The sequence below is a fragment of the Saccostrea cucullata genome, unplaced genomic scaffold, assembly GCF_032062105.1.
Source record: "Saccostrea cucullata isolate Sc308-1 unplaced genomic scaffold, CSIRO_AGI_Scuc_v1 ctg319, whole genome shotgun sequence".
NCBI lineage: Eukaryota > Metazoa > Mollusca > Bivalvia > Ostreida > Ostreidae > Saccostrea > Saccostrea cuccullata.
Genome location: NW_026920610.1, coordinates 621343 through 636672, shown reverse-complemented (window position 1 = coordinate 636672; position 15330 = coordinate 621343). Strand labels below are relative to the sequence as shown.

General features: G+C 35.8%; 1 protein-coding gene across 1 annotated transcript; it reads left to right on the top strand.

Annotated features, from left to right (window-relative positions):
• The first annotated feature begins 676 nt into the window (after window positions 1-676).
• LOC134253993 (bifunctional polynucleotide phosphatase/kinase-like) lies at window positions 677-15248 on the top strand. Its single transcript, XM_062736570.1, has 16 exons — window positions 677-981; window positions 6360-6452; window positions 6838-7490; window positions 7690-7769; window positions 7987-8065; window positions 8207-8293; window positions 8563-8631; window positions 8733-8784; window positions 8893-8960; window positions 9145-9237; window positions 9332-9428; window positions 9666-9727; window positions 10551-10660; window positions 11121-11208; window positions 14726-14787; window positions 15044-15248. The coding sequence occupies exons 1-16, from the start codon at window positions 849-851 to the stop codon at window positions 15165-15167; spliced, it is 1950 nt and encodes a 649-aa protein (XP_062592554.1). The 5' UTR covers window positions 677-848; the 3' UTR covers window positions 15168-15248.
• The last annotated feature ends 82 nt before the right edge of the window (window positions 15249-15330 follow it).

Genomic DNA, 15330 nt, shown 5'->3' with positions numbered 1-15330 from the left:
TTGCGAAGATTGTCTTACGAAGATTTTTAAATAACCTCACCCTAGCTACTAATTTTTGTCTTTTCTCAATCATCTCCCTATTTCAAAGGGGTTGGCCCTTCAATGCAACAATTTGACCTCTCTTTTTTTCTCCTCAATTTTACCTTGATATCTATAAATCTATACCCGGTATAAAATTTCTGGGTAGCCAAATTTAGTTTTTCGAAGGACTAATATAATTTATTATGTGTATTTGTTTTATGTATGATGACATGATACCAAAATTCCCTTTCACCCAAGATCGATAATTCAAATATTTGTACCAACTTTGATTAAAATTGGTCAAGTGGTTCTTCTTCTTCTTCTTCCTTTGAATCACAAACCACCTTCAAATGTATAGTGATTGATGTACTTTTGCCGATCTATTTACAGTTTATCATATTAATATCATCATATCATGCACATGGTCTTATCACATCATAATATATCTTCTTGAGAGAAGATGAGACTATGAACCGTTTCACAGACAGACAGACAGATGGATGGACAGAAGCACTCTGCCTCACTTAACCTTTTAGCTTAGGTGAGCTCTAAAAAAAAAATACTCCACCAGGAGTGAATCAATTTTATTTCCATTATGAGGTTCCGTAGAATAGACGCTCTTCAACATATGAAGGTAGAAAAGTGAAGAGTCACAGTGCGCCACTTTCCCACCTTGTAACTGTGTATAAGACTAACAACTAAACAAGTTGAAATACTATCATGATGTGTACATGTACTGTCGCTGTTATTTGTATTTCTGCATGAAGATAACTGTGAGGTAAAGGGGCACTGTGTTGTCTTGTCAGTGATCGGTAAGATAAGTGACTATGATTAAAAGCTGTCACTTGGTTTGTCCAAACAACACGCACGACCCCATCCCTCTTCCTGACAGGGAGGCTGTCCACGTGGGTAGAAGTGAAGCTACCAGGTGTATCGACCCCAGATGTTCCAGGAAGCAATGTAAACAGTTAACTTAGTATAATAAGTGTTGAATTGTATGCTTATCCCAGGTCCAGCACAATACCCTGATAAAGCTATATAGCTTTATCAAGATATTGCAAATACCTTGATCAAGGTATTTTATGTAGTGAAAATTCAAAAAAAAATTCTTAAAAAATTAAATATTAGTTCTGAGTTCTTGTCAGTATGCCCACTCGTACATGAAAAGCACTCTGGTATCAAAAATATAGCATAAAACAGGTCAAGTCCAAAGACTATTTCTACCTACGTAGCTATTAATAGGTATCGTCTCGTATCCTGTATTGTATTTTCGACCTCTTTTTCCCAATCTGCTTCCTGTGCAGATTCCGCGCCGTAGAACATTATTTTCGGTTGCTACACTTGGAAAAATACCTTTGAAGCACAACTGTAGCGAAAATACCCAAAATAATTAATTCAGCGGAATTCCCCCGATGGTTTTAGTCCGATGTCAGAAATTCTAGTCTTTTTACTAATGCACATTTTATCTGTTGACTAATCAAAGCCGTAATCGGTTAATTACAAAGATTTTTTGATGACATTTTTCTGAAAGAAAATTAAGATCTCTGTCAAAGAGACGCATGAATATTGAAATGCATGGGTGGATCAAACAGTTTTTTTTCTTCCTTAAATATGAGCACTTTCTTACAGATTTTTACTGAAAAATGCAACATAATTTCATTGATTTTTTTTTTGGAAATGCACAGCTACTGACAGATGGGTTCAACCAACGAATAAATGTATTTGCAACCAAAATATGCAACTTGTTCAATGTTTTTTTGAAAGACAGACAGTCTTATTTTTATTGTTTGGAATATTCAGAGGATATTTATAGCCAATACTGATTGGTCGTTGATACTATATTTAGGTCGAAAACACAAAGACGCCAATATTTTTGTAAGGAAAACTGTACCCTCTCCTTATTATGACATATAAATAAAATAAACACAAAACTGCAATTTGGGTTATATCATTTTTTTATAGAGACATATGCTAACATTTTAAGCCCATGTTTTTTCAGATTCTATAAAGTTTGCAATGAATTGATAAATAACATCTAAATAGGTCGAAAATACAATACGCCAGGATATTTAAACCTACCCAAGGCTATTTAAATTTAATTCCTTGGTTCTCAGGCCAATCTTCTCCACAACAGATGCGGGAGGGCGGCATTTTATTTTTCATTTTATTGGCAATAAAGTAGGTGAGGGAGGTATTTTTTTTAATTTTAATTTCCGATTTTCTTTAACTTAAAGATAATTTTTTCAATCACAGATATACTTTCCATTTCTGGTCAAAATTTCTGCTTTATCCATTGCTTAACAGCGTGTAAACATCGTAGGTAATGTCCCTGAATGTATTTTCAAACGAAGTAGCCAAAATCTCATTGTAAATGGCTACCGGAAGTGATATTTGAATACTAAATTACGAAACAAATGAGGTCGGAAATTTTTTTCCCGGATTGGTGTCCGCAATACAAACTTTTTATTTTATCAAAAATACAATAAAAACGGCAATGCGGCTACCTCAAAACAGATGCGCGCGGGCCTGAGAACCAAGATTTCAATTTTATATGGCCCAAAGTAGATATTTTTACCTACTTTTTGTATTATCTACATTTTGTGGCCAAAAGACTGAAGGCGCAACATGGTGAATACCATATATTTTGATACAGTCACACTAATGATGAATGACGAAATTTTGGCCAAAAAATGATTACTTCCTGAATCGGCAATTTTACATTAGTTTCTATGCAAAACTGATAATAAACGAAGTAATCATTTTTTGGACAAATTTTTGTCATATTCATCATCAGTGTGACTGTATCAAGAAATTCAGTGCTCACCATGTTGCGCCATTCCTGTGTTTGGTTACAAAATGCAAGGAAAGCAGAAAGTAGGTAAAAATAGCTACTTTGGGTAGGTTTAAATACCTACGTAGCTTTTAATAGTTACGTAGGTAGAAATAGTCTTTGGACTGGACCTGTAAAAGAATGTCTCTTCACATGACATGCTTTTATTCTGATTTCTTTGTTTTTGAGTACTTTACATGCATGGGTGAATTTACTGACAACAACTCAGAACTCGACTTTCAGTATTTAATTTTTAGCTCACCTCAACGAAGTTGGGGGAGCTTATGTAATACCCTCGGCGTCCCCGTCGGCGTCGGTGTCGGCGTCCCAGGTTAAGTTTTTTGGAGCAGTTTTCTTTTAAAGTACTTCTATGTCCTATATTGATTAGACATGCATGGAAGATGCTTCTAGTGTGTTTCATTGTACCATTCAAAGTTTCAAATGCTGCAATTTCAGCAAAGGGATGACCAGGTTAAGGTTTTTGGAGCAGGTTAACATTTTTGGTGCAGTTTTTGATGTTGGTGTCATTTCCAAGGAACTATAAGCCCTATGTTGACCAAACTTGCATGGATGATGCATCTAAGGATGTACACTACCGGGTTTGATTCGGATGCTGAATCTGACCTACATTTTCCGGTTGAGTGAACAAGTGAATGTTTTTGGTGCAGGTCTCATTTCCAAGATACTATGAGCACTATAATGACCAAACTTGCAGGTTTGATACATATTAGGATGCATACTACCAGGCTTGCTTCGAATGCTGAACCTGACCTACATTTTCCGGTTGAGTGCACATGTTAAAGTTTTAGGTGCAGTTTTCATTTCCAAGATACTTTGAGCCCTATTATGACCAAACTTGCATGGATGGTACATCTAAGGATGCATACTACCAGACTTACTTTGGATGCTGTATCTGACCTACATTTTCCGGTTGAGTGAACATGTTAAAGTTTTTGGTGCCTTTCATTTCCAAGTAACTATGAGCCCTATAATGAGCAAACTTGCATAGACGACACATCTTAGGATGCACACTAATGGACTTGCTTCGGATGCTGAATTAGACATACATTTTTCAGAAAATGGACCAGGTAAAAGTTATGGGTGCACGTCTATTACCAAAAAACTATAAGGCTTATATAACATTGTATAAACCAAACTTGCACAAATGATGCATCAAGGGATGAAAACTCTCAAATTTGCTTCAGATGCTGGATTTTAATTACATTTTCATGAAAAAGAACTAGTTTGAAGTTTTTATATAGCTTTATTCCAAAGTATCAGATCAAATTTGCATAAATATTTTCATTTTGGGATGTACACTTTTTTTGGTGAATTGTGTGACTTTGCCTTACTTAAAGACAACATTCGTTGAGGTGAGCTCTGTAATCTCTGATTACCTATGTTTAGCTCTACTGGTCAGAGACCAGAAGAGCTTATGCGATAGTAAGGTGTCCGTCGTCCGTCCTTCTGTCTGTCTGTCTGTCTGTCTGTCTGTAAACAATTTTTCAAAACGCTACTCCTTGTACAGTTTTGGTCTGATTTTAAAATAACTTGGCACACAAGTAGACTACACTAAGATACATAAAATAGTGCATTGGTTTTTGATTTCAGTGAACGGTGTTGCCATGGTTACTAGAAATAGAATTTTCTGTGAAATTCCTTTAAAACGCTACTCCTCCTACAGTTTTGGTCTGATTTTAGTATAACTTGGCACACAAGTAGACTACACTAAGATACATAAAATAGTGCATCGGTTTTTGATTTCGATGAACGGTGTTGCCATGGTTACTAAAAATAGAATTTTCTGTGAAATTCCTTTAAAACGGTACTCCTCCTACAGTTTTGGTCTGATTTCAATATTACTTGGCATACAAGTAGACTACACTAAGATACATAAAATAGAGCATCGGATTTTGATTTCGATGAACGGTGTTGCCATGGTAACTAAAAATATAATTTTCTTTGAAATTCCTTTAAAATGCTACTCCTTGTACAGTTTTGGTCTGATTTTAAAATAACTTGGCACACAAGTAGACTACACTAAGATACATAAAATTGTGCATCGGTTTCCGATTTTGATGAACGGTGTTGCCATGGTTACTAAAAATAGAATTTTCTGTGAAATTCCTTTAAAACGCTACTCCTTCTACAGTTTTGGTCTGATGGCAATGGCTTCTTTTCTCATCCATTATAAGTACAAACCAGTAGAGCTACAGTCTCGACAGAGACTTCTGGTTTAAGATTTTTTTTTGAATTTTCGTTACATAAAATACCTTGATCAAGGTATTTGTAATACCTAGATAAAGCTATATAACTTTATCAAGCTATATACCTATAGCTTTATCAAGCTATATACAGAGGTGTTTACTCTTACGATTTCGCCGTATTTTTTACGGATTTTTAATCCAAATTACGTCTCACGTTTTGCTATTATGAAAATAGGGAAATGTCTTCGTTTGGAATTTTGCAGTTAGTTTTCATTCTGATCTGCTGCAATAAAGCTGAAAGAATGCCGACTCGGCTTAAAACAGCAACAATTATTGACAATCAATCGTTATGATCTGGTCGCCCGCCTGGCGCAGTGGTTAGAGCGTCTACTCTGTGTAGTGCACAGTAAGGACTTTCTCCTTATATCGAGGGTTCGGATCACACTAGTGCGCCTTGGAGACCGGTCCTTCAAATCAGACCGTATAAACCGTGTCGCATTAGGTGCTGGCACGAAACAGAACCCTCCCTGCTCAATGGTACTGAGTGCTGAGTAGAGAGCAAAATTTGCAGCTCTTCACGGCCGGGCAGGTGGTGGCTTCTTAATGACTAAAAAATTTTGCGACAGACATTAAACAATCAATCGACCATGCTTATGATCTGTCCGTTTCACGCCCTTTAATCACTGTTAAAAAAAATCAAGCACATCGTCGATTTCCAGTTATCAAAAATGCTGTGGTATAACATGAAAAGAACATGTTACATGTATTTAACCATGTTTTAGTAATCAAAAAGCATTTGCTCTCCAATTATATACGTAAAATCAATGGAAAGCGAAATCTTACTGGCAAATGTTAAATCTCACGGACAAATCTGATCAAAAATACTGAGAGACAACAATAAGGGTAAACAGGTCTGTATATACCTTTATCAGGGTATTGTGCTGGACCTGTATCCAGAAAATTATTGGGAAAACTAAGTGTTTTTACATGGAGATAGATGTGAATAAATTTGAAATGCCAGAAATGGTCCAAATTTCTTACTCTTATACAGTATTATTCTGTTATAAGCATAATTTGTAAAAAATATACAATTGTGTTTTATTTTATGAAAATCACTTCTGTATAAAATTGTGTTAAATCATTGTAAGCATGTTTTACTGTTTTTCTTACTAGATATGAGTAATGTCAGTAGTAACATATTGTCCAGTTGTATCCAGTAGAGTGATCATAAATCAAATGTTGTTTGTTGATTTTTTGCCCAATGTAGCCATGCAGTAAAAATTATATTTTTGGTTATTCAGTGGAGGTGACTGCTGATTGGTCGACGGGAGAAGTGACGGTTAAACAGCTGGGTGCCAACTCCTCGGCCATTGATGGAATAGAGCTAGAGAAAGGTACTGAATAAAGAAAATGACCATCAGGACTTCCAACTATCATTTACATGTATTTCAGCATTGATAAAATGCAAAACATGCACTGTATATTTAGAGCACAGGATTGCAAGACTCGGTACAACTCAGACTTGCTGTGAAAATATTGGTATTACATTTGTGACAGTAATTTACTTAAAGATACAATGACCATATTTTTAAAGCCTGCAGCTACTTACATAATACAAACAGTTTTACTTACACTGATTTTTAGCAATTTATCAATTTTGACTTGTATAGAATCATCTTAAATCAACAAAATGTGTCCATTGATATCAGGTATAAGTCCAAATGCAATACTATCTTGTCAGGGTACATGTATTTAATCTGTTTGTTTTATGTATTGCAGACAGAACATGCAAGCTGTCAGCAGATGGCACTATATATCTTTTGGCTGGATTGTATCCTCAGAAAGTCAAATTCAAATATGTGAAGTCCCCAAAATCAACCAGTACAGTAACAACTGAGGACCTTAAAAACAATTTAAAGGAAAAGAAGCGGCAATCAGTCAAAAGGCCTGCATCTAATAACACTGATTCTGGTCAGGAGGCGAAAAAGCCCAGAAAATCTGACTCAAAGGATAAAGGAAAGTCTAATGATGTAGATATGAAGAATGATTCAGCAAATAGAACTATAGAGGAAGATGAGGAGGATATAAAACTTCTGGAACAAAAACTAAAAATTCTAAAGAAAAATGCTGCTGAGAAAAAGTTTACATTCACTCCAGACAGTCAAGATGTGCCATCCAAAAATGGACAGAAAACCATCTTGACTGGAGGTAAAGAAAAGGCAGCTGCTGTTGAATCACCAAAGAAACCCTCAACTCAGAACTCTGGATCTGGTTCATCCAAGAGTCCCTCAGCTATGAACACTTCAGCTGGATCTGGTTCTATAAGTAAATCTGTTCAGGTAACAGAGGGTCCACCAGCAACAGAGACTAAATGGCAGCAGTTTGAGAAACTGTATGTGTGTACACGGAAAGGAGTGATGGCCAGAAGTAAGGTAAGAGATAATATTGTGAATTATGTGAAAATTTCAATTAATAACACATTCAAACTTATTGCATGCTTGAAGATTGTTTGGGTATTTGACATTTAAATCTTTCAAAACATTCAGTGAAAATGATTCTTCTCTAATCGACATTATCATGCCAGACAAAATTCTGAAAAAAAACTTGTGCATGGTGTTTTTTTTTTCTTAGATTGCTGGGTTTGATATTGATGGAACCATTATAACAACCCAGTCTGGTAAAACGTTTCCTACTCACTCTGGTGACTGGAGGTAAGTACCAATCTATATCAGGGATCAACATTAATATGTCTAATTTCCTCAGGCAAGTAAATGTTCAGTTTGGGCTAGGTTGGAGTTTACTTGCATGAAGTACAATTGAATCTGAAACATGCCTTACAATATACCTGTGATTTTTTTAGGAAGGTGAAGGAGTTGTTTGTCAGATTATTTAGTCTATATTTAGACCATGTTATCACTGGCATTTCAGAATTCTTTATCCGGAGATTCCAGGGAGGCTGAAAAAATTGCATAACGATGGCTACAAGATTGTCTTTTTTACAAACCAGGTAAGAATGAGATCACTTCATATTAGGTAAAAGATTGATTTCTTTAAAAATCGGGTACGAATAACATAATAATTAAAATCCAAAACAAGATGACACTGTATAGTGGAAGATGTTTTCATGTATCTGTTTTATGTTTGACAGCTGGGTGTTTCTAGAGGAAAGACTACTATTGAAGAATTAAAGACTAAATTTAGCAGTGTTCTTGATAAACTTGGAGTTCCTGCACAGGTATTTTTGGCATAAATTAATTTTATTGAAACCTCATCAGAGTTTTCTCGAGTCCTGCTGTTTGCTCTGAACAAGAATTAAGAAATTGATGAAAATGGTTTATGTTTAGGGAAAAATTGACCACAAAATTAACTGCTAATTCTCTTGGCTATCCAAAAGGAAATTCTCTACAACTCTACAATTTTTATGTTAATTTACATGGAAAATAATGTCTTATTTAATCTATCAAGTTTGATAATATAACACAAGTGTATACAATTTGCTGATAGATTCTTATATCCACTGGGGGTGGAGTCTACCGGAAGCCAGCCCGAGGAATGTGGGACTTTCTTCGTCAGGTAAAAAAATATAAAAGTAAAAAATAGTCAACTTCCTAGTCTTAAAAATGTAATGAGATTCAATATGTATTGAAATATTAAACTCTATTTTTACTTTTCAGAAAGCCAATAATGGTGTTAAAATTGATATTAATGACAGCTTATATGTGGGAGGTAAGCACTTATTTTGTCTCAAGGTCATGGCCATAAAGGTTGATATTTCAAACTGTATTCAAATGATATATGATGTACCTTTTCACCATTTCTTGTGGTGCGCTGTAGATGCTGCTGGGAGGCCAGAGAAATGGGCAGCCAAAAAGAAGAAGGATTTTTCTTGCAGTGATAGGCTGGTAAGAGATTGCAGAGTAATATGACTGATATTAAGTGTTTTTGTTTCATATAACATAATATGTGTCCTTTTTATTTGGTCATGAAATATGTTGTTTTTACACAGATAAGTTGCTCTGATTCATGTCAGTTTTTTTTTTTTGACTTATTTTTGCACTGACAAAGAAAAGATGATTTTAATTCCAGTTTTCCCTGAATATCGGGCTGAGATTTTACACTCCTGAGGAGTTCTTCATGTTCCAGAAGGCAGCTCCTTTTTCTTTACCAGAGTTTGACCCAGTTAGTATCAAAAGTGAAAAATGGGTGGAATTTTTTAAGTCTCCAGATTGTATGAAAGCAAATCATTCTTATGCTTTTAACATCTATATTTCAGAGAGCCATAGACACACGTGCCCCCCTTTTAGATCCTCCCAGTGCCTCTGTAACCTCTAAATCACAGGAGGTTGTTGTCTTGGTAGGATTTCCAGCCTGTAAGTTGTATATTATTTTAATATTAGGAAGTTTCCTTAGCATTTTTGTTAAACAAAGCAATCTGAATGAATAAATATGATTCTCTCCTTACTCTCTCACATTTGTAAATTTTCAAAAAAGGATTGCTTTGTAAAGGGGGATAAATATATACATTTATATACATGTACTATAAGTGAAAAGTTAATTTTCATAACAGATTCTAAGCAGGTTATATGGTTTTGTGTTTTTTTTTTCAGGTGGCAAATCATTCTTTTCGAAAACTTACATGATTCCTAAAGGATATGTGCATGTCAATAGGGTAAGAATGTACAGAATATTTAATAAGTATAGATACTGTCAGGGACCTAGATACTAACTGGATAAGCAAATCTCGCGATATCTTGTAAGTGGTGGGATTTTGTAAGAGTACTTTAATCAATTATATCTGTAATGCTATCAAATTTTTCATCAGAACCTTTAATTATATATCAAAAATTTATTCAAGATTTCTTTTTTAGCAGGATTATTCTCCTTAGTAGTAATTTCGTTTTATTCAAAATCAGCACATTCCCCTGATCTGTGGTATTTCTAAGAATTGACCAATTGCAGAGTTTATTTTCTTTATATTTAAATTATATTAAAATTTATGTTTAAAAATTTATTAAAAATCCATTCCAATACATGAAAGGAAAAAATGACATTAATCAGAAAACAGGCTATTTACTGGGAATAAATGTAGTTTGAAAAACTTGTAGTGTTGTGCGTGATGTTTTGGGTAAATAAACATGACGATGAAGGAGTTGCCTATCCTTTTAGTATATAGGTCCCCGATACTGTAGGCTGATCAAGGTTAGGAAAGACCTGAAAAGTCTGTTAAAGAAATAAAGATGTATACTTAATGTGCCAGAAAAAATTTAGAATTTAATAAACTTCTAAAATATTTAAATAGGAATATGAAATTTTTTTTACATCATTATAAATACTGATAATGTTTTTTGAAGCAAAGGTGATGTAAAAAGCTGGTAGTGCATGTGTATGAAAATAAACTTGAGCTAAGCACATTTATGTTAAATATAAAACTCAAGCACAGTACAGTGCTCATGTGTATGAAAGATAGTTTTACAAAAAAAATTCTTCAATAGGACACTCTAGGAACTTGGAAGAAATGTGTAGATATGTGTGCCAAGTCACTGAGAAAGGGACAGAGTGTGGTCATTGATAATACTAACCCTGACAAAGAATCCAGGCAGAGGTAACTACTCACAGTACTTAGTGCAATATAAGTATACTAAGTCACTGAGAGAGGGACATAGTGTGGTCATTGATAATACTAACCCAGACAAAGAAACCAGGCAGAGGTAACTACACACAGTACTCCATAAAGTACAATATAAGTACACTAAGTCACTGAGGGAGGGACAGAGTGTTTTCATTGATAATACTGACCCAGACAAAGAAACCAAGCAATGGAAAGTACTCACAATACTCAACATATTAGTACACAGTTAGAGAGGGACAGAGTGTTATATCATCTGTTTGTGTTCTCTTGCAGTAAAACATGTTCAGGGAAGGGTAATTTTTCCTTGTTATAAATATAATTTATTATATCCATAAACTTTGCGGTTTATTTTAAAGCCATTGGGAATGAAAATCACTTCAATGTAAGCGTTAATTCTTGATTTTGCTACTAAAAGATTTTTTTCACTCTTAAGGTATATAAACTGTGCCAAGACAGCGAAGGTACCCTGTAGATGTTTTTTCTTCACTGCCACAATAACACAGGCCAGACACAATGAAAGGGTAGGTATAACAACACAGGCCAGACACAATAAAAGGGTAGGTATAACAATACAGGCCAGACACAATGAAAGGGTAGGTATAACAAACACAGGCCAGACACAATGAAAGGGTAGGTATATCAACACAGGCCAGACACAATAAAAGGGTAGGTATAACAATACAGACCAGAAACAATAAAAGGGTAGGTATAACAATACAGACCAGACACAATAAAAGGGTAGGTATAACAATACAGACCAGACACAATAAAAGGGTAGGTATAACAAACACAGGCCAGACACAATGAAAGGGTAGGTATATCAACACAGGCCAGACACAATGAAAGGGTAGGTATAACAACACAGACCAGACACAAAAAAAGGGTAGGTATAACAATACAGACCAGAAACAATAAAAGGGTAGGTATAACAATACAGGCCAGACACAATAAAAGGGTAGGTATAACAATACAGGCCAGACACAATGAAAGGGTAGGTATAACAAACACAGGCCAGACACAATGAAAGGGTAGGTATATCAACACAGGCCAGACACAATAAAAGGGTAGGTATAACAATACAGACCAGAAACAATAAAAGGGTAGGTATAACAATACAGACCAGACACAATAAAAGGGTAGGTATAACAATACAGACCAGACACAATAAAAGGGTAGGTATAACAAACACAGGCCAGACACAATGAAAGGGTAGGTATATCAACACAGGCCAGACACAATGAAAGGGTAGGTATAACAACACAGACCAGACACAATAAAAGGGTAGGTATAACAATACAGACCAGAAACAATAAAAGGGTAGGTATAACAATACAGGCCAGACACAATAAAAGGGTAGGTATAACAACACAGGCCAGACACAATAAAAGGGTAGGTATAACAATACAGACCAGACACAATAAAAGGGTAGGTATAACAATACAGCCAGACACAATAAAAGGGTAGGTATAACAACACAGGCCAGACACAGTGAAAGGGTAGGTATAACAAACACAGGCCAGACACAATGAAAGGGTAGGTATAACAATACAGGCCAGACACAGTGAAAGGGTAGGTATAACAAACACAGGCCAGACACAGTGAAAGGGTAGGTATAACAAACACAGGCCAGACACAATAAAAGGGTAGGTATAACAACACAGGCCAGACACAGTGAAAGGGTAGGTATAACAACACAGGCCAGACAACATGAAAGGGTAGGTATAACAAACACAGGCCAGACACAATGAAAGGGTAGGTATAACAATACAGACCAGACACAATGAAAGGGTAGGTATAACAAACACAGGCCAGACACAATGAAAGGATAGGTATAACAATACAGGCCAGACACAATGAAAGGGTAGGTATATCAACACAGGCCAGACACAATAAAAGGGTAGGTATAACAATACAGACCAGACACAATAAAAGGGTAGGTATAACAATACAGGCCAGACACAGTGAAAGGGTAGGTATAACAACACAGGCCAGACACAGTGAAAGGGTAGGTATAACAATACAGGCCAGACACAATGAAAGGATAGGTATATCAATACAGACCAGACACAATGAAAGGGTAGGTATAACAATACAGGCCAGACACAGTGAAAGGGTAGGTATAACAACACAGGCCAGACACAGTGAAAGGGTAGGTATAACAATACAGGCCAGACACAGTGAAAGGGTAGGTATATCAATACAGACCAGACACAATGAAAGGGTAGGTATATCAACACAGGCCAGACACAATAAAAGGGTAGGTATAACAACACAGGCCAGACACAGTGAAAGGGTAGGTATAACAACACAGACCAGACACAATAAAAGGGTAGGTATAACAAACACAGGCCAGACACAGTGAAAGGGTAGGTATAACAAACACAGGCCAGACACAATGAAAGGATAGGTATAACAACACAGGCCAGACACAATAAAAGGGTAGGTATAACAAACACAGGCCAGACACAGTGAAAGGGTAGGTATAACAACACAGGCCAGACACAATAAAAGGGTAGGTATAACAATACAGACCAGAAACAATAAAAGGGTAGGTATAACAATACAGGCCAGACACAGTGAAAGGGTAGGTATAACAATACAGGCCAGACACAATAAAAGGGTAGGTATAACAATACAGACCAGACACAATAAAAGGGTAGGTATAACAATACAGACCAGACACAATAAAAGGGTAGGTATAACAACACAGGCCAGACACAATAAAAGGGTAGGTATAACAATACAGACCAGAAACAATAAAAGGGTAGGTATAACAATACAGGCCAGACACAGTGAAAGGGTAGGTATAACAACACAGGCCAGACACAATAAAAGGGTAGGTGTAACAATACAGACCAGACACAGTGAAAGGGTAGGTATAACAACACAGGCCAGACACAATAAAAGGGTAGGTATAACAACACAGGCCAGACACAATAAAAGGGTAGATATAACAACACAGGCCAGACACAATAAAAGGGTAGGTATAACAATACAGACCAGAAACAATAAAAGGGTAGGTATAACAATACAGGCCAGACACAGTGAAAGGGTAGGTATAACAACACAGGCCAGACACAATAAAAGGGTAGGTATAACAATACAGACCAGACACAGTGAAAGGGTAGGTATAACAACACAGGCCAGACACAATAAAAGGGTAGGTATAACAACACAGGCCAGACACAATAAAAGGGTAGGTATAACAACACAGGCCAGACACAATAAAAGGGTAGGTATAACAATACAGACCAGAAAACAATAAAAGGGTAGGTATAACAATACAGGCCAGACACAATAAAAGGGTAGGTATAACAATACAGACCAGACACAATAAAAGGGTAGGTATAACAACACAGGCCAGACACAATAAAAGGGTAGGTATATCAACACAGGCCAGACACAATAAAAGGGTAGGTATAACAATACAGACCAGAAACAATAAAAGGGTAGGTATAACAATACAGACCAGACACAATAAAAGGGTAGGTATAACAACACAGGCCAGACACAATAAAAGGGTAGGTATATCAACACAGGCCAGACACAATAAAAGGGTAGGTATAACAATACAGACCAGAAACAATAAAAGGGTAGGTATAACAATACAGGCCAGACACAGTGAAAGGGTAGGTATAACAACACAGGCCAGACACAATAAAAGGGTAGGTATAACAACACAGGCCAGACACAATAAAAGGGTAGGTATAACAATACAGACCAGAAACAATAAAAGGGTAGGTATAACAATACAGGCCAGACACAGTGAAAGGGTAGGTATAACAACACAGGCCAGACACAATAAAAGGGTAGGTATATCAAGGGAGGAGGGGGGTATTAAAGGCATAACAAGGAGCTGTGTTGGAGCCAGCTTTGAGGCATTGATAAACATTCAGCAGAAAATGATAAAACAATTTGATTTAAGATACACTGTACATATTCTCGTATTCTAATAATTTATATGATGAAAACCACTTTCCTTTGCATATTTTATGACATTTGTAGTGGATTGATGAAAATATTTTTTTTTATTTATAGTACAGGGAGATGATTGACAAGTCTCACCAACCAATCAATGACATGATAATGAACACATTCAAGTGAGTAGCAAAACAGAGTGTGCAGGAATTATATTTCCTCTGCCAAATATATAGAAAAGTGTCCTAATACATGTACTTGCTAATACTACTCAAAAGTTGGAAAGGGAGGGGGATATAAAACATAAACTCTGTTTCTGTCTGTTCATTTATCCTGCCTTATTTTTGTTCCTTTTCTTTTTCACTACATGTAATTTTTAACCTCTAGATAAAGGAATCTCTATTTCTTTCAATTTTTAATATAAAATTTACTTTACAGATCTAAACTAAAGACTCCAGAGTTATCTGAGGGCTTCAAAGAAATTGTTCGTGTTAATTTTGTGCCTAAATTCAAGGATTCTGAAAACGAAAGACTGTACAAACAATACTTGTTGGAAAAGTGAAATGCACAACACAAACAATTTATCTTTATATATTATTGCATGCATCAACAGAATTTTAAATAAAGAATTGTTTATAAGCTTTACCGACTTAGCTCTTTGTGATGCTTTTAGTGAAGAAATATTACTTGTACATATTACATGTATATAAGAGTAAGGATATCAT

Excerpts from the sequence above, each read along its gene's own strand:
- LOC134253993 (XM_062736570.1), top strand. The coding sequence starts at position 849 with ATGATTAAAAGCTGTCACTTGGTTTGTCCAAACAACACGCACGACCCC. Across the intron at positions 7,770-7,986 it reads ACTCACTCTGGTGACTGGAG|AATTCTTTATCCGGAGATTC; the intron begins GTAAGTACCAAT and ends CTGGCATTTCAG. Across the intron at positions 8,785-8,892 it reads TGACAGCTTATATGTGGGAG|ATGCTGCTGGGAGGCCAGAG; the intron begins GTAAGCACTTAT and ends GGTGCGCTGTAG.